At 40.3% G+C, this 16004-nt stretch overlaps 1 protein-coding gene across 23 annotated transcripts in view; it reads right to left on the bottom strand.

The window, feature by feature from the left end:
* Window positions 1–250: 250 nt before the first annotated feature.
* celf2 (cugbp, Elav-like family member 2) overlaps window positions 251–16004 on the bottom strand; it is a 186063-nt gene continuing 170309 nt past the window's right edge. For 5 of the 23 annotated variants that reach the window (XM_067489734.1, XM_067489727.1, XM_067489744.1 and 2 more), the window contains 5 exons: window positions 15770–15898; window positions 11272–11469; window positions 9308–9451; window positions 6990–7162; window positions 251–4975 (listed from right to left, as the gene is read on the bottom strand). In XM_067489734.1, the coding sequence (XP_067345835.1) occupies window positions 7035–7162; window positions 9308–9451; window positions 11272–11469; window positions 15770–15898 (599 nt within the window). In that variant the 3' untranslated portion in view covers window positions 251–4975; window positions 6990–7034. The remainder of the gene's footprint in view (window positions 4976–6989; window positions 7163–9307; window positions 9452–11271; window positions 11470–15769; window positions 15899–16004) is intronic. The other 18 variants (XM_067489739.1, XM_067489729.1, XM_067489746.1 and 15 more) reach the window with 7 other exon arrangements.

The raw sequence follows: 16004 nt of genomic DNA, 5'->3' as shown, positions 1-16004 counted from the left end.
ACATACAAACACCTCGATGTATATTTACTATGTTTAGTGAGAACAGCATAGTGAGTTTCCACTGGGGATGGAGTCAACTTTACTATGTGATACAAAAGAAAACACAAACATGAGGGAAAAGGTAGAGTGAGATAGAGGGACTATGAAAAGGAAGGGAAAGAGAGAGAACGAGAGAACGGCAGGGGAGGAGGTTGTGAAACAGTACAACATCAGACAGCCACTGGAACATAACAACACAGAGAGAGACAAGTATTAGGAAAAATGGTTTAATATAGGAGACAGAAGCAAAAACTGCATCACACAAGAACATACGTTTACAAAAATAATCCTGACTGCTTCAGCTACACAGTTAGTTCACAGAGAAGGACAGAGAAACCGGAAAAGGCTAAACAGCTAAAAGCAAAAAAGTTCTAATTAGTTGATTTCTTTATTAAACTAATACATTAATCCACTGAAGGTGACTAAATATTTCTATTCCTTCTTTTTCTATAATTGTCTTATCGTGTAGACGGCACAATACAGAAGTCAAATGAAACTTACCGCTGTTGTATAGACAAACTCGCTAGAACTATTTATAAAGCAAAAATGAATAATCTGACACTCACCTACCCTCTGGTTTTGGAAAAATAAAAGAAAGAATGAAAGCAAGATAGCTAGAAAGAAAGAACAACACTCAAGTGAGGAAAAAGAAGTGAAAGAAATAAAGCCAAATATCTTCTAGAAAATCTTATATCAAAAGCCAACTTTCTTCATACCAGCTAGAAATCATACTCGAGGACCAGTCAGGGTCAGGCCACACCACCAGGCCAGACAGCGTTTTTTCTAAGAGTTTTTTGTTGTATCCTTTAATCTCCAGTATAAAAAATTCCACTGGTACAAAATGCATAAGTACAATCAGTTGTAGAAATAGGAAAGCCTGCATTTTTTGTACTTTTTAAATCCCATCCAGTGACAGATTTCGAAGTGTTGTCAAACAAACATACATCACGCTTACAGGATCCACTGAAATGCATTGACTTTGGCTTCTCTCAAGACATTAACTTTGAAACTACTGAAAACCTTTTTGAGAATGAAAAGAAACAAAAACAACAACAACAGAAAAAGGAAAAAAAAAACTGGGATCATTTCTACAGACAACAAGCTCTTTTCTACGGCACGTAAAGAGAGAAAACACACAAAACATTTTTCCTCAAAAAACTTGACATGAGCCATAATGCAAAGAAACGACAAGTTCAATTTTTTTTCCTTTCAGATTTCATTGTTTGATAAATAGCACTTAAGATAATTAAGAAAGAAGGAGAACGGAGAAGTGACCAGTGACAAGATAGAAAGATTACAACGAGCATCGGCGATGACAGCCCCTGAGGTGAGCCGCTCGACAGAAACTCTTGTTTCTACGACCCTCTTGTGCTTCAACATTAAAACGAAGACAAGATGCTTCACACTAGATGGTGCAGCGTCAGGCTGTGTGCAACTCAGTGAGATTTGGCAACAACAACAACATAGTATTTAGGAGTGAGAACGTCTCAATACTGCAGACAGCCGTGTGCTGCGAGTGGACTTGAGCAGCACAGATTATGTAGCCTCCGCACTTAACAAATAAAACGAATGGGAGTTGTGCCAGAGCGAAGTGACGGTGTGAAATGTGCAACTTTAATTCTCAAGACTTCGACACTGCAGCTGTCACGACGTAAAACCTGCACGTGTGCTGGTCAGAAAACTGGTCCGTTAACACCGGTTGGACTGTGACGACTCCTGTCCAGCTTTCATACAGGTAGTTATGGCTGTTTGTGGCACTGCTCATGTGTGTGCTGCACTTAGAAAAAGGAAAGGAAAAAAGTCTGCTCGCCTCCTTTCTTGAGATCACATAAAGTTTGGTATTGGGTTTGGTCTTTGAGAGGATAATGAAAGCTGTATTGCGTTCATCTTGGCTGCGGCTGTTGTTTTGCCTGTGTGGACCTGCGGACGTGACCCTTCCTCTCCGACCAACAAGCGCTTTATTTCCCCTGTCGCTATTCCAATAAGACGTCTCTTCACATAGCCCTGTTTCTAATAACCCCGGTTAGCCTGGGAGACAACAACCACAAAGAGAGCGGCATCCTTCAAACAGACTTCTCTGCTTCTCTGCTGCGAGGACAAATGGCCATTTCAGCCTTTCTGCTCTGGCCAACTGGACAAAATGGCGGAAGAGCGAAACCCAGACTTTTGACAAGTGGGAGGTTAACTGTACACAAAGTGAACCTGGACTTGGCACACATCACTTACTGACTGACTGACTGACTGACTGACATCTACTCTTATAATACTGATACAACGCTCCCTGGTTAAGGCGACTGGTGAGCTTCTGTAGAAAATAATGCTGCCTTTTCTTTTTTGCAGACCGTAAACTAGGCTCAGGGAGGGGGAGCGGGGGGGCAGTTGAATAGACTGACAACATTGTGCCATGTAAACGGGCTTGACTAGGAGTATGTCAATAACACACTTTGGCATCTAAACATGATTTTGGTAGGTTTCAGCCATGATTACACCACAAGACTTACATATGTAGGAGTCTTACAAATACTAAAAAAAAAAGTTCAAATTAAACAAGTAAAAACTTGCTCCGGACTATCCTGCGTCTCTCTTTTGACTATCCAGCGGCAGCATGTGCTTTTTCCTCAAAAGGCTTGTTCTAGAATGAGCGACTCTTGCCCTGTGCTTACATCATGAAAGCAGGCGCGCTCGTCTGAGGTGATACACAAAAGTAATGATCCTCGCCGTCGAGACAAACGGTGCTGGCTACAAATCACAAATATTTTGAAGCCAGCAAAAAGGGATCGGAGGATTTAGAGAAATAAGGCTTCGTATATGACGCTCAACTCAATTTTCGGCTGAGGAGAGGGATAGCGTGCGAGAAAACAATCCAAACAATACATACCGAAGCCTGATGTCTGTGTCTCTGCGTTCAAGATACTAATAGAGAGAGAATAGGAGTGCAAAGATTTGTGGTAAGGCTTTGATGAATAAAACGGCTGTACAGTGGCTAAAAATATCAGTGCGTGATTCTTGTATGTGCGCGCAAGTGTGCGTGTTTTAAAGTGTGTGTGCATGCTGGCGGGCGGTAGCGGTTGCTGTAGAGGCTTTCACACTCAGGGGCTCTCATGCACAACAACAAAGTAAACTGTGAGGTCTGCATGAGAGTGTGTGTGTGTGTGTGTGTGTGTGTGAATGCGTGTGTGTGTAGATATATATATGACACATGGGCACTTTTTTTTACATCTTTACAAAGAAAAAAGCAAACATGACATTTTCAGGCAACAAGACCACAGAATAGCAAGTTAACAAACTCTTTTTTAAATCTATATTTTAAATATGAGGGATCCATACAAAACACTTATAATAAAATACCCATGTTATCAAATAATTTCACAAGAAATACACTGACGCGCTAGGCAGGAAGTACCTCCAGAATTTGGCACTAAACTCCACTGATCTTGTCTTTTTTTCTTTATAAGACATTTTGTTGAACAACAAAACACATCTAAATATTGTTTCCCACGAGAGAAATAAAATAATAATGACATTGATGCTTCACAAGCTGACATTTTGTGTGTATATATATATATATATATAGATATATTTATATTTATATATATTTTTAGGACTTTTATATAGCTAATTAACCAACAAGAAATTTAGCAAATAGGGACTCCTTAAAAAAGAAAATAAAAACCAAACCAAAACAAAGTAACTATTATAGTAATATGAAAGGCTTTGTCTATTGTTCAAGTAAACCGATTTTTTAGTCTTCTCTTGAAAAACATGAGACATTTAAGACCGTTAGACTTGTGATGAAACCACAACTAAACTCACGAGAAGCACCGACGTTAACACGGGTTACAGGTATTGTAGTATTTTTTTTCCTCTATACATTTAAACAGTAGAAAATATAGGTCATTTCATCATGTGCATTTAAACCACGGATTGTCTATCTGTGAGTCAGTTCAGCAAAAGGTGACACAAGTAGGTAGCATTTCTCCCCCCCAAACAGGGCAAATGTCTTTTTTTATTTTTACCTTTATACTACTCTAGAAAAAAGTGGTTTATATATAGACTTTGAATGAGAAACAGAGCCACTTAAAATGGCCTTATCAAAAAACTTTACACTGCCTGAAAAATGTAAAAACCATTAGAGAGCTCTGAGAGAGTCTAATATTGATCAGACAGTTTTTATTCAAAACTGTTTGGAAGTAGTCTTATTTCTCAGAGAAACTGGCGCGGACTGCTTCTGGCCCGCGCTCTGTTTCTCATCGGCGCCAGAAGCAAGATGACGCACCAATTCCTGTAGTGAACTTTCAAGTTTACTTTAAATGAAGAAGAAAAGAAGAAACTGACATAAAGAAGAAGAAGAAGAAGAAGAAAAAAAAATGCAAGAAAATATACTGAATCAAACTCACTTTGCCACAGGTTGATGCTTTTTTTCTCAAAAAAGAACATATGTTTTTCTATAAACATCTCAGTCTTTTTTATTTTTCATATGAATGCAGCTTTATATCCTTTTCACATTGGTTCATTTTCTTACCCACCCCTCCTTTTTGCCTCCCTCCCTCCCTGAAACAATCCAAGAAAACAGATCCAAATGAGGTCACATGCAAAAAAAAAAAAAAAAAAAAAAAAAAAAGAAAAAAAAGAAAGAAACAAAAAATTAAAAATGAAAAAACACAGAGACAGAAAAAAAAAATCATAAAAATCAAAGTCCAAAAAAGCTAAAAGCTCAAAGTTCAAAAGGTCAGTAGGCGGCGGTGGAGGAGGAGAACCAGGTTATGATCAGGTGAGCTCGGAAAAGACATCAGAAAAAACTATGACGGAGGAAGAGGACGATGACACTTTTTTTTGGTGGGGATTTTTTGTTTTTGTTTTGTTTAAAGTTTTTTTTTGGACACCACGGAGACATGCTAGGCAAACGATGAGCTAACAGGCATGGAGATGGGTTGTTCTAAAAGGGGGAAAGAAAAAACGGGAGAGGAGAGAGTTACACACAGAGAGCCAGAGCACCACACCACTACAGCATTTTTTAAATCAGGAGAAACAACAACAACAAACAACAACAACAAACAAACAACAACAACTATGCAAACCGGCAGAACAGCAACACCACTCACTTATTTCATTGGCAATTTTTTTTACTTTGATTTTGTTGTTTTTTGTTTTTGCAATAATAAAAATGATGGTAATGTTATTGATCTATATAAACAGGCAACAACAAACACGCACACACGCACGCACGTATGCACGCAAACACACACACACACACACACACACACACAAACAGGGAGCACCCAAAGCTTTATCCATCAGATCCCAGATGGATGTTGCATTTTGGGAGACAATAGTCATATTTTGGGGGGACAGAGGGGGAGTCTTTTAATTTCTTCCTGTTTTAAAAATGTTAAAAAACTTAAAAAAGGTTTTGGGGTGGGGGGCTTACGGACAAACAAAAAACACTGACAACAAAAACAACTCAAAAAATAAAATAAGAAAATGGTAGGAAAAAAGTAGAAATCTTTGAAGAAGCAGTGCCACTATGGATGGAGAGAGGGAGAGAGTAGTAAAAAGAGAGAGATGGATGAATGGGTGAGCAGCACAGAGAAGTGTGTGTGTGTGTGTGTGTTTGTGTGTGTGTGTGAAGGAGTACATGACACAGGGATAACGTGTGTGTGTGGGGGGGAGGGGTGCGATTTGAATGGCTGAGGAGAGTGTTGTGATGTCTGCACTGAAAAAACATGAAAAACACCGGAGAACCCAATTCCACTGACTTCTCCACAAGGGTCTACTTTAATAATGCGTTATATACTTTATAGGAGTCCAATAAGTTAACGATAGGCAATAAATAAAATCCTTTTTTCATCTGAGGCAGTAAAAATGTTGTATAAAAATAGAACTGCTTTTTTACAAATAAAATTTACAGGCCTGTGGCTTTCTGTACTTTGAATTATTTTTTAAAATCTTTCAACAAACATCAAGTATTTTCAGTTAACCCCTTAACCCATAAACTCTTTGAATACGTGTATTGTTATTATTATTATTATCGCCTTCATCTAATTCTGGATGTTATTTTAAGAATGTTCTACATGCTGTAAATTCCTTTCACAACAAAGACCAATGTGATCTGACCCAGAAACGTAGTTACTAATTGTTTTATCATCTTCTGAGAAAAAAAAAGAATTTTTATCTTCACATAAATAATAAGATGTAACCGGAGTGTGTGTGTGGTTTTTTTTTCTTCTTCTTGTGACAGCGGAGTGTACGGCAGGCAGACGGCGGCACAGACTATACTGTAAAGAGGCCACTAATGTTTTGCAGCCTTTGCTCCCGGGTTGCCAGCAGGCATAGAGGGGTTTAAGAGAAGCAGCGGCGGCCTGCAACCAACACCGCAGAGGTCAAAGGTCAAATGTGCATATCAGTGTGCGTGGAAAAACAAAACTTAGCCAGGCCTAAGGTTCACATCGAGAGAGAGGAAAAAAAGAAAAATCAAAAAATCTTCATGGCTGCTTTGTTTTTACCTTAGTTCTGGCTGTAACTTGTCCTCGAAAATTTTATAAATAATTACTGACAAATTAATAACGTGTAAAGGAACCGTTTTAAAAAAGCTACCCAAGATAGCTACTTCATTTCATTTTAGAAAAAAAGAAAAAAAAAGAAAAAGAAAATCAAGTTGCACAAAGTAATGGTGGTAATGGAAGCGTTCATGTGTGTCAAAAAGTAAAATTGTAATAAATAAAAATCCTTCAAAGCTAACACAAAGATCTTCAAAAAGCAAGAAAATCAAACCAAAAAAAAAAAGAAAGAAGGCGTGTGTCTCCCTCAGGGTGGTTGTAGGTCGTCTCCCCCTCCCTCCCACATCCCTCCCTTCAACCCCCCCCCACCCCCACCCTCCTAGTCCCTGTGTAGAGAGGTCGTGGCTCGGTTTGCTGTTTTTTTTTTCTTTTTCATTTTGAGGGGGGACTTACCCTAGCAGTGCTAACATGGGGAGCAGATAGACCCTAGTGCTAAGATCAGTACGGTTTGCTGTCATTCTTGGAGCGCTTCAGCTGCACCTTCAGCCGCTTCATGCCGATCTGGAAGCCGTTCATTGCCTGGATGGCTGCCTGGGCCGACACTGGATTGTCGTAGCTGACGAAGCCTGTGAGAACGCCGGAGAGAAGTGGATGGTTGGTTAGGAAGTGGGAGGTGACGCTGAAGCATTTGGCATTAAACTGAGAGGCACCTGGCTGCAGACAAAGGTCAGGGAGTCTGACAAGATGGTCGACTTTTATGTCAACTTTCTTCTGGAAGTTAAATGTTTTTCGCCTTGACCAATGGCTTTAACCCTAAAGCAGTTGACCTTGTTTCCTAGCCCTAACCACCTTCTTCTCAACGTCCATCTTCTGTCAAAATGAACCACCTCCAGTTAATAGCTTCTACGTCATGCTGAGGTTGTTAGTCTGCCAACTTTGTCTGCAACTAGAGCCTCCTGACCTAACTTTAAGCCACATGGCTTATGAAAAAACATAAGATTTTAACAGGAAGTAACAGAAATTGGTTTAGAATGGAGTGCATGCCAACCAAGCGTAAAAGGCCAGCAGACTCATCACAAGCTAGCCACTATACAAACCATGGTAGAAAGCCACAGGTATGTTATTAGCCTCCTTAACAATTGTTGTTTTAGTGGGCAAGTAATATTCCCTGAAGTCAGGTCTATTAGGGAGGGGTCCAGATTTGGCTGGACCTGAATTCAAAATGACAGAAAACTGCAAAATGTGACCTAACAAAAAAATCACTGGCAATAGTTTATGAAATAATGTACAGTAGAGTAAAAAAATATATAATTTAGGGGCTTATGCCCCATCTAACAACAGAGTATGTGTTTTAAAAAAGCCAGAGTTCTGAAATAACGTGATAAAACATGTATCCAGTATAAGAACTAATTGGCTCTGTTGTTAACCCAGTTGTTAAATCCTATTTTTGTTTAATAATTCACAGGCATGGGACCAGGCTAAAGACAAAGACACTGAGCAGAAAATGGATGGAGGATATAATCAGAGCGAACCAATCCAAAAACTTTGTTTGATAGCTAGTCTCTTGGGCCAGTGCTTTGTGTTAGCATCTCATAAAAAGGAGGCCACAGTTGCTGCCACTACTGTCTATGTCCAAGGTATAGAAACTAAAAAGCTGTCACAGCTCTTCACAATTTCTTATACCATAAAGTGGTGCAGCACATTCCTTTCCACATAAGACTGACTTGCAATAAAAAACGAAGGAGAGAGCACCACTCCTCTACTTGTTCTTTTTTTTTTATTTTTACAGCAACTATCCTGTAACAAAATGAAAGTACGATAATAAACTCGAAACACACCAAGCACCTCTCCCTGTTTCTGTGTCCTGAGATCTGATTTGTCCAAATTTACATCTACATTCAAATACACCCCAGTACACTATAAGAGAAGATTAAACTTTAATGACTCCCGTGAGGAAACCGGGTTGTTGAATCAACAAAATAATAAAAGGATAAAGCAAGCTGAATGGGATATACATAAGAGTAAATCAAATAGAGGGGGTGTAGTGACACTTCCAATATGAAGCATCATGAGTCTGCAAAATAAGCACACTAAAATCCTGAGACAATGTCTATGAATCCTGTGTGAAATCTGTTTTTTTGCGATATTGTTTCCATCCCAACAATATGGCAAAGGCCACTGCTGGTCAAAAAGCCAGAATAAAGGTTTCGAAACAGACTTTGAGGTTATTTAGACTTTTATTGTTCTGCTGTCTCCCAGAAAGTCATCTCTGTGCACACTTCACTTCCTCCTGTATTATTCGCAACCACTAAAACTGACAGTAAACTCCTCGTCCTGCTGGTCTCATATCCATCCTCACAATCCATTTTCTGACAAGTATCACTGATCCATGCTTGATTTATTTTTGACTGCCTTGGATGCTACGTGAAGTACGGAGATGCATTATATTTAGATGTTGGGGGCTGACATGGGCAAATGCTTCATTTTACCGTATTTCAAACTATATTTGAGGCATTGCTGCTTTTTGTGGGGTTTCTGAAGTCTGTTGACCCAGTTCAGGGGCTGAATTCCTCAAAATATAAATGTCTGAAAGCTATCAATCTTGCAAACTTTGGAGGGAATGATTTATATGTCACAGTCATAGCTACAGTATCAATTTGGAGTTAGCCCCTCAACTGGCACAAATGTACAGAGGAAAAAGGACAGGTAACTGCAGGCGTGTGTGTGCGTGTCCCTTTTCGACACGCTGACGCTCGTCCTGCATGCCGTACCGAAGCACTTGCTAAGGTTTGTCTGTTTGTCGATGAAGACTTTGGCAGAGACCACGTTTCCGAAAGGCATGAACATCTGCAGTATGTCCTGGTCTCCAAACTCCTGGGGCAGGTGGTAGATGAACAGGTTGGCACCTTCGGGACCTGGCGGGACGAGATGCAGGGTGGGGATAAGGTCAGAGTGGTTTTTCATTTAAGCAAAACTGCAGGAGAGTGAGCTCTGCTGCATTGTGGCGACAGGCACTGCTGTGCTGTCGTCATAGGAACAGAGCTGAAGCACAGCGCTTAGCACAATCACGCATGACCTTGAGTTTGTTATTGCTTTTAAACAACATTCTGCAATTGTACTGAAAATTAAACAAAGATGAAAGCTTTTGGATTTCATTTAATAATTATATTTTGGCGCTGTGGTAACAAAAGTAGTTTTCTGTTCTCATGCTTTTCATTCACTCTTTCAGCTGAGTGTTGGCTCTCTTAGGAGGGGTCGCAGGTTGACCCCCCTCCCTCTGTTACATGTCCTAATAATGCTAGTAGGTCAGATCACTCAAAGTCATTAAATATGCCCTCTGCTGCTAAATGAAGCGTGTTTCCCTGGAGGGGTTTGAACTTCTGGACGGACTGTCAAAGGAAGAAGGCATCATAACAAAAGTATCTTTACAAATTCATCTTTGTTGCAAGCAGAGATGAGAAAGAGCACAAACAATAGCTTGTATTTATTTTACAAGACATTTCATCATCTGGTTTGCATTCAGCACTGCTGTCTAAAGCTTGTGGGTAAATTTAACTTCGGCGGCCAGCTTCTGCATGAAAGTGGCACTTTGCAAGAGCAATGATGTGCAGACTGATCATTTTTACATTTCTCTTCAACAGTATAACAGAAGTAAGCATATAGGCATCACTAAAAATATTCGTATTTCCAGAGAGGTCTGATAAAACACTATGTGAATCCTAAACAAATTAATTTTCACTGCAAATTTAGATGTAGATGATTTTTATTTACCCGGGTGGGGCTACAGGCCCTGAATGCTTCTGCTTACCAGTAAACAACACTGTCAGTCGAGCTTGTTGCAAGATTTAATTCAAACTATAAAGGGCGGTGGCATTTAGTCAACAATAGAATCTAAAAAGCAAACAGCTATTACTCTGTCTCTTTTCTTCTCAAACAGAACGTTTCTCTAGAAAACAAACCTCTTGTATCATTTAGCATAAATTCCAACTTGGTTTGTTTATCTGTTTTCCACCTATCGGTCAAAGACCTTCAGCAATAGGTGGAGCAACGCGAATAAGCAACAGTGCATCTAAAATGTGACAAAGTCTACATTTATCCTATCGTGTCATTTTGCTATTGACCGTTTTTGTCAAATTACAGGTTGTCTCAACAATACAGGCTAATGTGGTAATGAATGAGTTTGTCCTAGGAGGCTGCTGTACTATGGCTAAATAAACAGGAAGTTAGTGCACATTACAAAAAACCCAAAAATATTTAATTGGGTAATTTTATACTGTGTATTTAATATTAATTAAAATGTATTAAAAGGAAAGATTTTAAAATTGAAAATTTGGCATGCTGTAAAAAAAACAAACGACAAATCACCAACCAGCATAATGGATTATAATTTTATATCTGGGTTGTTAAAAAAATAAATAAAAGGCGTCTTTTGGCAGAATCCTGAATGAATTTGTGTCAGGTTCGACAAATTTTAACCCGACACAAATGAATTCTACATTTACACTGGTGTTTGCACATTGACAGGATCGACTGTACAAAGCCTTTTACTCTTTTCTTTGAAAATGTGTTTTATATCGCAATGATGATCATTGCAGGCTACTTGTCTCCTACTGTACTTGCTGTTCTGCAGTGTGAATCCTGAAGGTAAGACGTCATGAATTCAGTGAAAACCCGCTGGAAGCTAACTTCCATTGAGCAGCTGTGGCGTGCAGTCACACAGCCTCAGGCTACTGACCCTCTTTCTGGCTGCCGGCAGCCCCTTGCTGCTGCAGTAGGGACTGGCTGTAGAGGGTGGGCAGCGCTGCGGCGGCGTACTGCTGGATCCCTGAGTAAGCCTGCGTCAGCGCGTCCATGGTGCCTGCCGTTCCGTTGGTAAGCCCTGCGCCGCCCAGGCCTCCGTTTAGAGCCGCCATACCTGAGAGCATTTGAGCAACTTTACATAAAACCCAACAATAAAGAAAGAAGAATGCACTTACTCATTAGCGCTCCCAGTGAAGGTTGTGTTTTTAACCACACATACACACACTAACACACACATTAACACATGTACAGCTATTACCTGACACCACACAAACACACTGACGTCCACAGGCTATACAGAAGATCAGACACCTCACGCACAAAAGACACATCAATACTGTCTATACGCACAACACGCAACAGCTCACACATCAGAGCACAAGACACACAGTATTAGTATAAACACCATCAAGTCCAGTATGAGCGTAGCTGATGACAGCCAGAGCTGCACACAGGTGTACTCAAAATAAGAAGCACGCAGCGATGCATGCACACACAGAAAAACACACTAAGACTCTCAGAGACAGCTGCAGCGTCTACAAAAGACAAAACGAGAAACTGTGTAACTGACTGGCAGGGGCGTGGGTAGGTGGTCAGGGCCAACTAAAAGAACAGGTTTTCTCTCGTGGCCCCTGTTGGAGATTCTGTGTCTTTTCATAAACTGTGGACTCGTTTACTCCATTAGCGACAGTGCAGCTCACTAGTAAAACTGGAAATTAAACAGATTTTCCGGGCCCTGTACCGGGGACTGTACCGCACTTTTTATTTAATTTTTTTTTATTTTCTTATATGACAAGCTAAAAGACGCTATGGATGTGCTGCATAGGTAATATAGTAGCCACGGTTTCAGGGGAAAAATGAGAGTACTGAAAATGAGAGGATCTATGGTTCTGCTGCACCAGATTTTATATATTTAAAGCAGTTCAACCTCAAATTCTCTGACGTCAAGCGGATCTTAGATCTGCAGTTATGTTCTTTCACTTCAGTTTAACTTGACTTTGTTGTTCTTGTAGATTGTTTAATGCTTGCCCTTCACCACGTTCCTTTTCTCTCAGCACCTGAATTGCCTGTGAAATGTCCTTTATGAATAGGAAAGTGTCCTTGCTTTGCCTCACGCTTTAATCGATGTTGATCGTTTGCCCACTAATAAACGAAAAATATGAACACAACTGATCCATTCCAATCCGGAAGGGGGGGGGTTTAAACCCACTGTAATAAAATCACAAAGCAGATGACATACTGACAGATTTATGTTTAATAGAAATTCAAATTCCACATAATCTATATAGATATTGATAGGAGAAACCCAGACAACTGTCTCTTTTCACCTATCTGTTACCATTTCAGGCTTAGATACACACAGAATCCTTCTAATGGCTCCAAACACGGAGAATTATCTTTCCATGCATTTAGAACAGCTAAGTCAAACATCAACAGTGAGGTGTTATTATCTGTGCTTTTCCAGTCTGTGATGTCTCATTTTAGGGGTGAAGGCACGCGGCGTGAGGAAGGGGGGGTGGAGGTGGGTGGGAGGCGATTTTAAAAAGTGAAGGAACGCAGCAGTAACACTCATTAGCTGCTTGTAACGGCTTAATATCACGGTGGAGGGCAACTTGTCTGAGGGGGTCTGACATTGCCTCGGTGTCCTGTCGCCTCACCGTCAGACACAGTGAAATAAATTATCACCGCAGAGCTCTGGATTATAGGTCACTCATTTATTCAGGAATAATTGCACCCGTGACCTTTGCAATTCAATTAAGGCCTAGATGTGTTTAAATGAGAGCGGTTGGTGGTGGTGGGGTTGGAGGAATGAGGAGGGGGCACGAAGAGAAAAGCAGGGTTAGCAGGGACAAACTGAGATGCAAAACGAAAGCGACCCGTTCTCGGTGAGAGGACGAGCATGTGTGCGTGCGTGCACATGCCCCGTGTTTCTGTACCCGTGTGTGCGCGAGAAGACACGTATATGATTTACACAGCGGATACAGCTACTCCAGCCGAGGAGCGGTAAAGGTCAGAGGAGAATAATGTGGCGGAAGAGGCCGGTAGTACAGGATCTCTGCTGTCATAACAGCGCTGATTAAGATCCTAGCCGCATCTCCCCAGAGGTCAAAGGCAGGACACACACTGCACACCTCAGCAGACGCCACTAGACCACACAGGCTGTGTACTCAATACATTTCACATGTGGATAGAAACATGTATGTGCATGAAACAGGGAGTGACCATAAGAATCAATTTCAACGAGTATAAACGAGTAACTGAGTGACTTTAATCAACGCAAGTCTTTGCCACTCGGTTTCATATTCCGTTGACAAAGGTTGGGTGTGACAATTATCAAATATTTTCATATGTGGGATAAAGTGTTTACTTTTGTAATTTTTTAGTTTTTGCACACAAAGGACAAGCTGCTGCCTCTCAGCCTGACGGTCCCTGGTTTGAGTCCTGGTAGGCTGGTGGGAGTATTTCTGTGTGGAGTTCGCATGCTTTCCCTGTTTTTGTGTGGGTTTTCTCTGGGTCTCCCAATAGGGCATAATGTTGACTGTCGGTATGAATATATCAGTATTAACAGTGTAAGTGTTTGAGCTAATGGATAAAATGGATTAATTCCATATTTATTTATTGGATTTGTTTTGGTATTAATATATATTATCCATGAAATTAATCAAATTCTATATTTCAGGAAATAAAATTGCCATTTGTAATTGTTGTATTTTTACCCTAATTTCGTATCCGCTATTTCTCAAATCTGTCATAGTTAGAATTTTGGGCATGTAAATGCCATATTGTATTCTAACATAACATTTTTTGCTGACAACTATTATTTTGAGAGAACAGGAAACCTGCAGACATCTAAAAATGTAACACTTTATAAGCAAAAAAAAAAAAGGTTTGCCATTGGTTCAATCCTCTATTGTTCAAACAGAAAACACAACAGAGATACAAACAAAACAACAAAATGTGACACAACTACAACACAATCCCACACAGAGACAGTCGCGTGAGGTGGCAGCAGCACGCCAACACTGCCGGGATGGCACACTAGCACTCCTACAGCAAGCATAACCCAGGACACAACCTGGAAGCGGATGGAGTGATGGAGGAATGGATGAAATGCCTGCGGCTGGATGAATGAATGAGGCTGGCGTCAATGAGAGTGTGAGGACAATTTGGCAACGCTTTGGTAACAGCCCGCGACGTACAGGGTGGGTCGTGTAAAACATTACATGATAGGATTAAATACTTCCAGTGTAACTATGGTGTAACCACATATAGACGAGGGTGAGGGGCTGCACTTTAAATTACAGCCCTCATTTGTTGTACTTAGGGAGTGACTACACATAAAAAGAGGGTGAGAGGCTTTATGAGAATAATCAATAGCAATGATGCTTTTATTAATATTGGCTAAAAGCATAGAAAACCAATTTAAATCAGTTGAACTTAATTATTCTAAACAACTTAGAATAATACTTGAGAAATAATGAAATATCACATGATAGGTGCGGGTTAGTGCTGCTGCCTCTTTTCAAAAATCACTATATCTAAACTTCTTTGTTACCTGTTGTTATATGGTAGCTACAACAAATGGGGGCAGTAATCTAAAGTGGAGTCTCTTACCCTTTGCTTATCTCTAGTTACACCATAGTTACACCGTCAGTATTCGCACCTATCATGTAGCTATTTAGCAAGTACCCCATATATTTCTCTTATCTGTTATCGTATCTGTTAACCTGTTAATCCCCAACATTTGCATATTGTTATCAAAAAACAACAAATATGTATCCATAGGTACTGTGGAGGTACGCCATTGTTACTAATAAGTACACAGTAAGTTGGCTGTACTCACCCTGTAAGTCGCGGGCTGTAAATCTAAAGTGGTACCGACAATTTATTTGCAATAGACACAGAGAGATGACAGGAGGATGTTAACTCAGTGTAGTTTAGTGCTGTGTAATTGGGGTTTGTGTTATTCAATCTTTTTACACTTTTATGTATTTATTAAATATACAATTAGAAGATACATTAATTATATTAGGTAAGGCATTGTATGGGTTTTTGATGTACTCAGCATTTTCTTTAATCATATATACAGTACAGGGAACTTTTAAATAATGTAATTTTACTGCCAATGGTTCATGCTCCTCTTTAACAATTCTGTTTAGATTTAAATGGTGAGCTTCAGTAGAAAATGGAGTCTGGTGTTTTTGTCATATTACATGGATTCTAAGTGAATATGAGCAACTGTTCTAATAAAAAGAGCAGCCTTCAAAAACCCATACAATTACAAAACTCAAACAATTGCTGTGTGTGTAGCTGCTAACAGTCGGTCTCTCTGCGTCGAGTCACGGGTTGTGGTAATAATTTTGCAGATGTGGATGGTTGGAGGTGGAGGTGTAGGTGAAGGTGGAGTGGCTGATGGCAGGGTGAATACTCACTGTTGACGCTACCTGCTAGTGCATTAATGTTGTTCAGGCCCACAGTTGCGCCTGCCAGGCCCTGCAGGGTGCCCAGAGAGGTCAAAGAGTTCATGGCGCCGGCATTGGAGCTGGCTGTGGTGCCCGCTGCTGGAGGAAGCGAGGAAGAGGGGGGAAGGGAGAAAGAGAGAAGGATAAAGAGAGTAAAAAGACAAAGGAGGGAAAAGGGCAGTGGTGAAGAGGGAGAACAGGAGAC

This window comes from Channa argus, chromosome 21 (genome assembly GCF_033026475.1).
Source record: "Channa argus isolate prfri chromosome 21, Channa argus male v1.0, whole genome shotgun sequence".
NCBI lineage: Eukaryota > Metazoa > Chordata > Actinopteri > Anabantiformes > Channidae > Channa > Channa argus.
The sequence above is the reverse complement of the archived record's forward strand: the minus strand, read 5'-3'. Positions and strand labels throughout refer to the sequence as shown.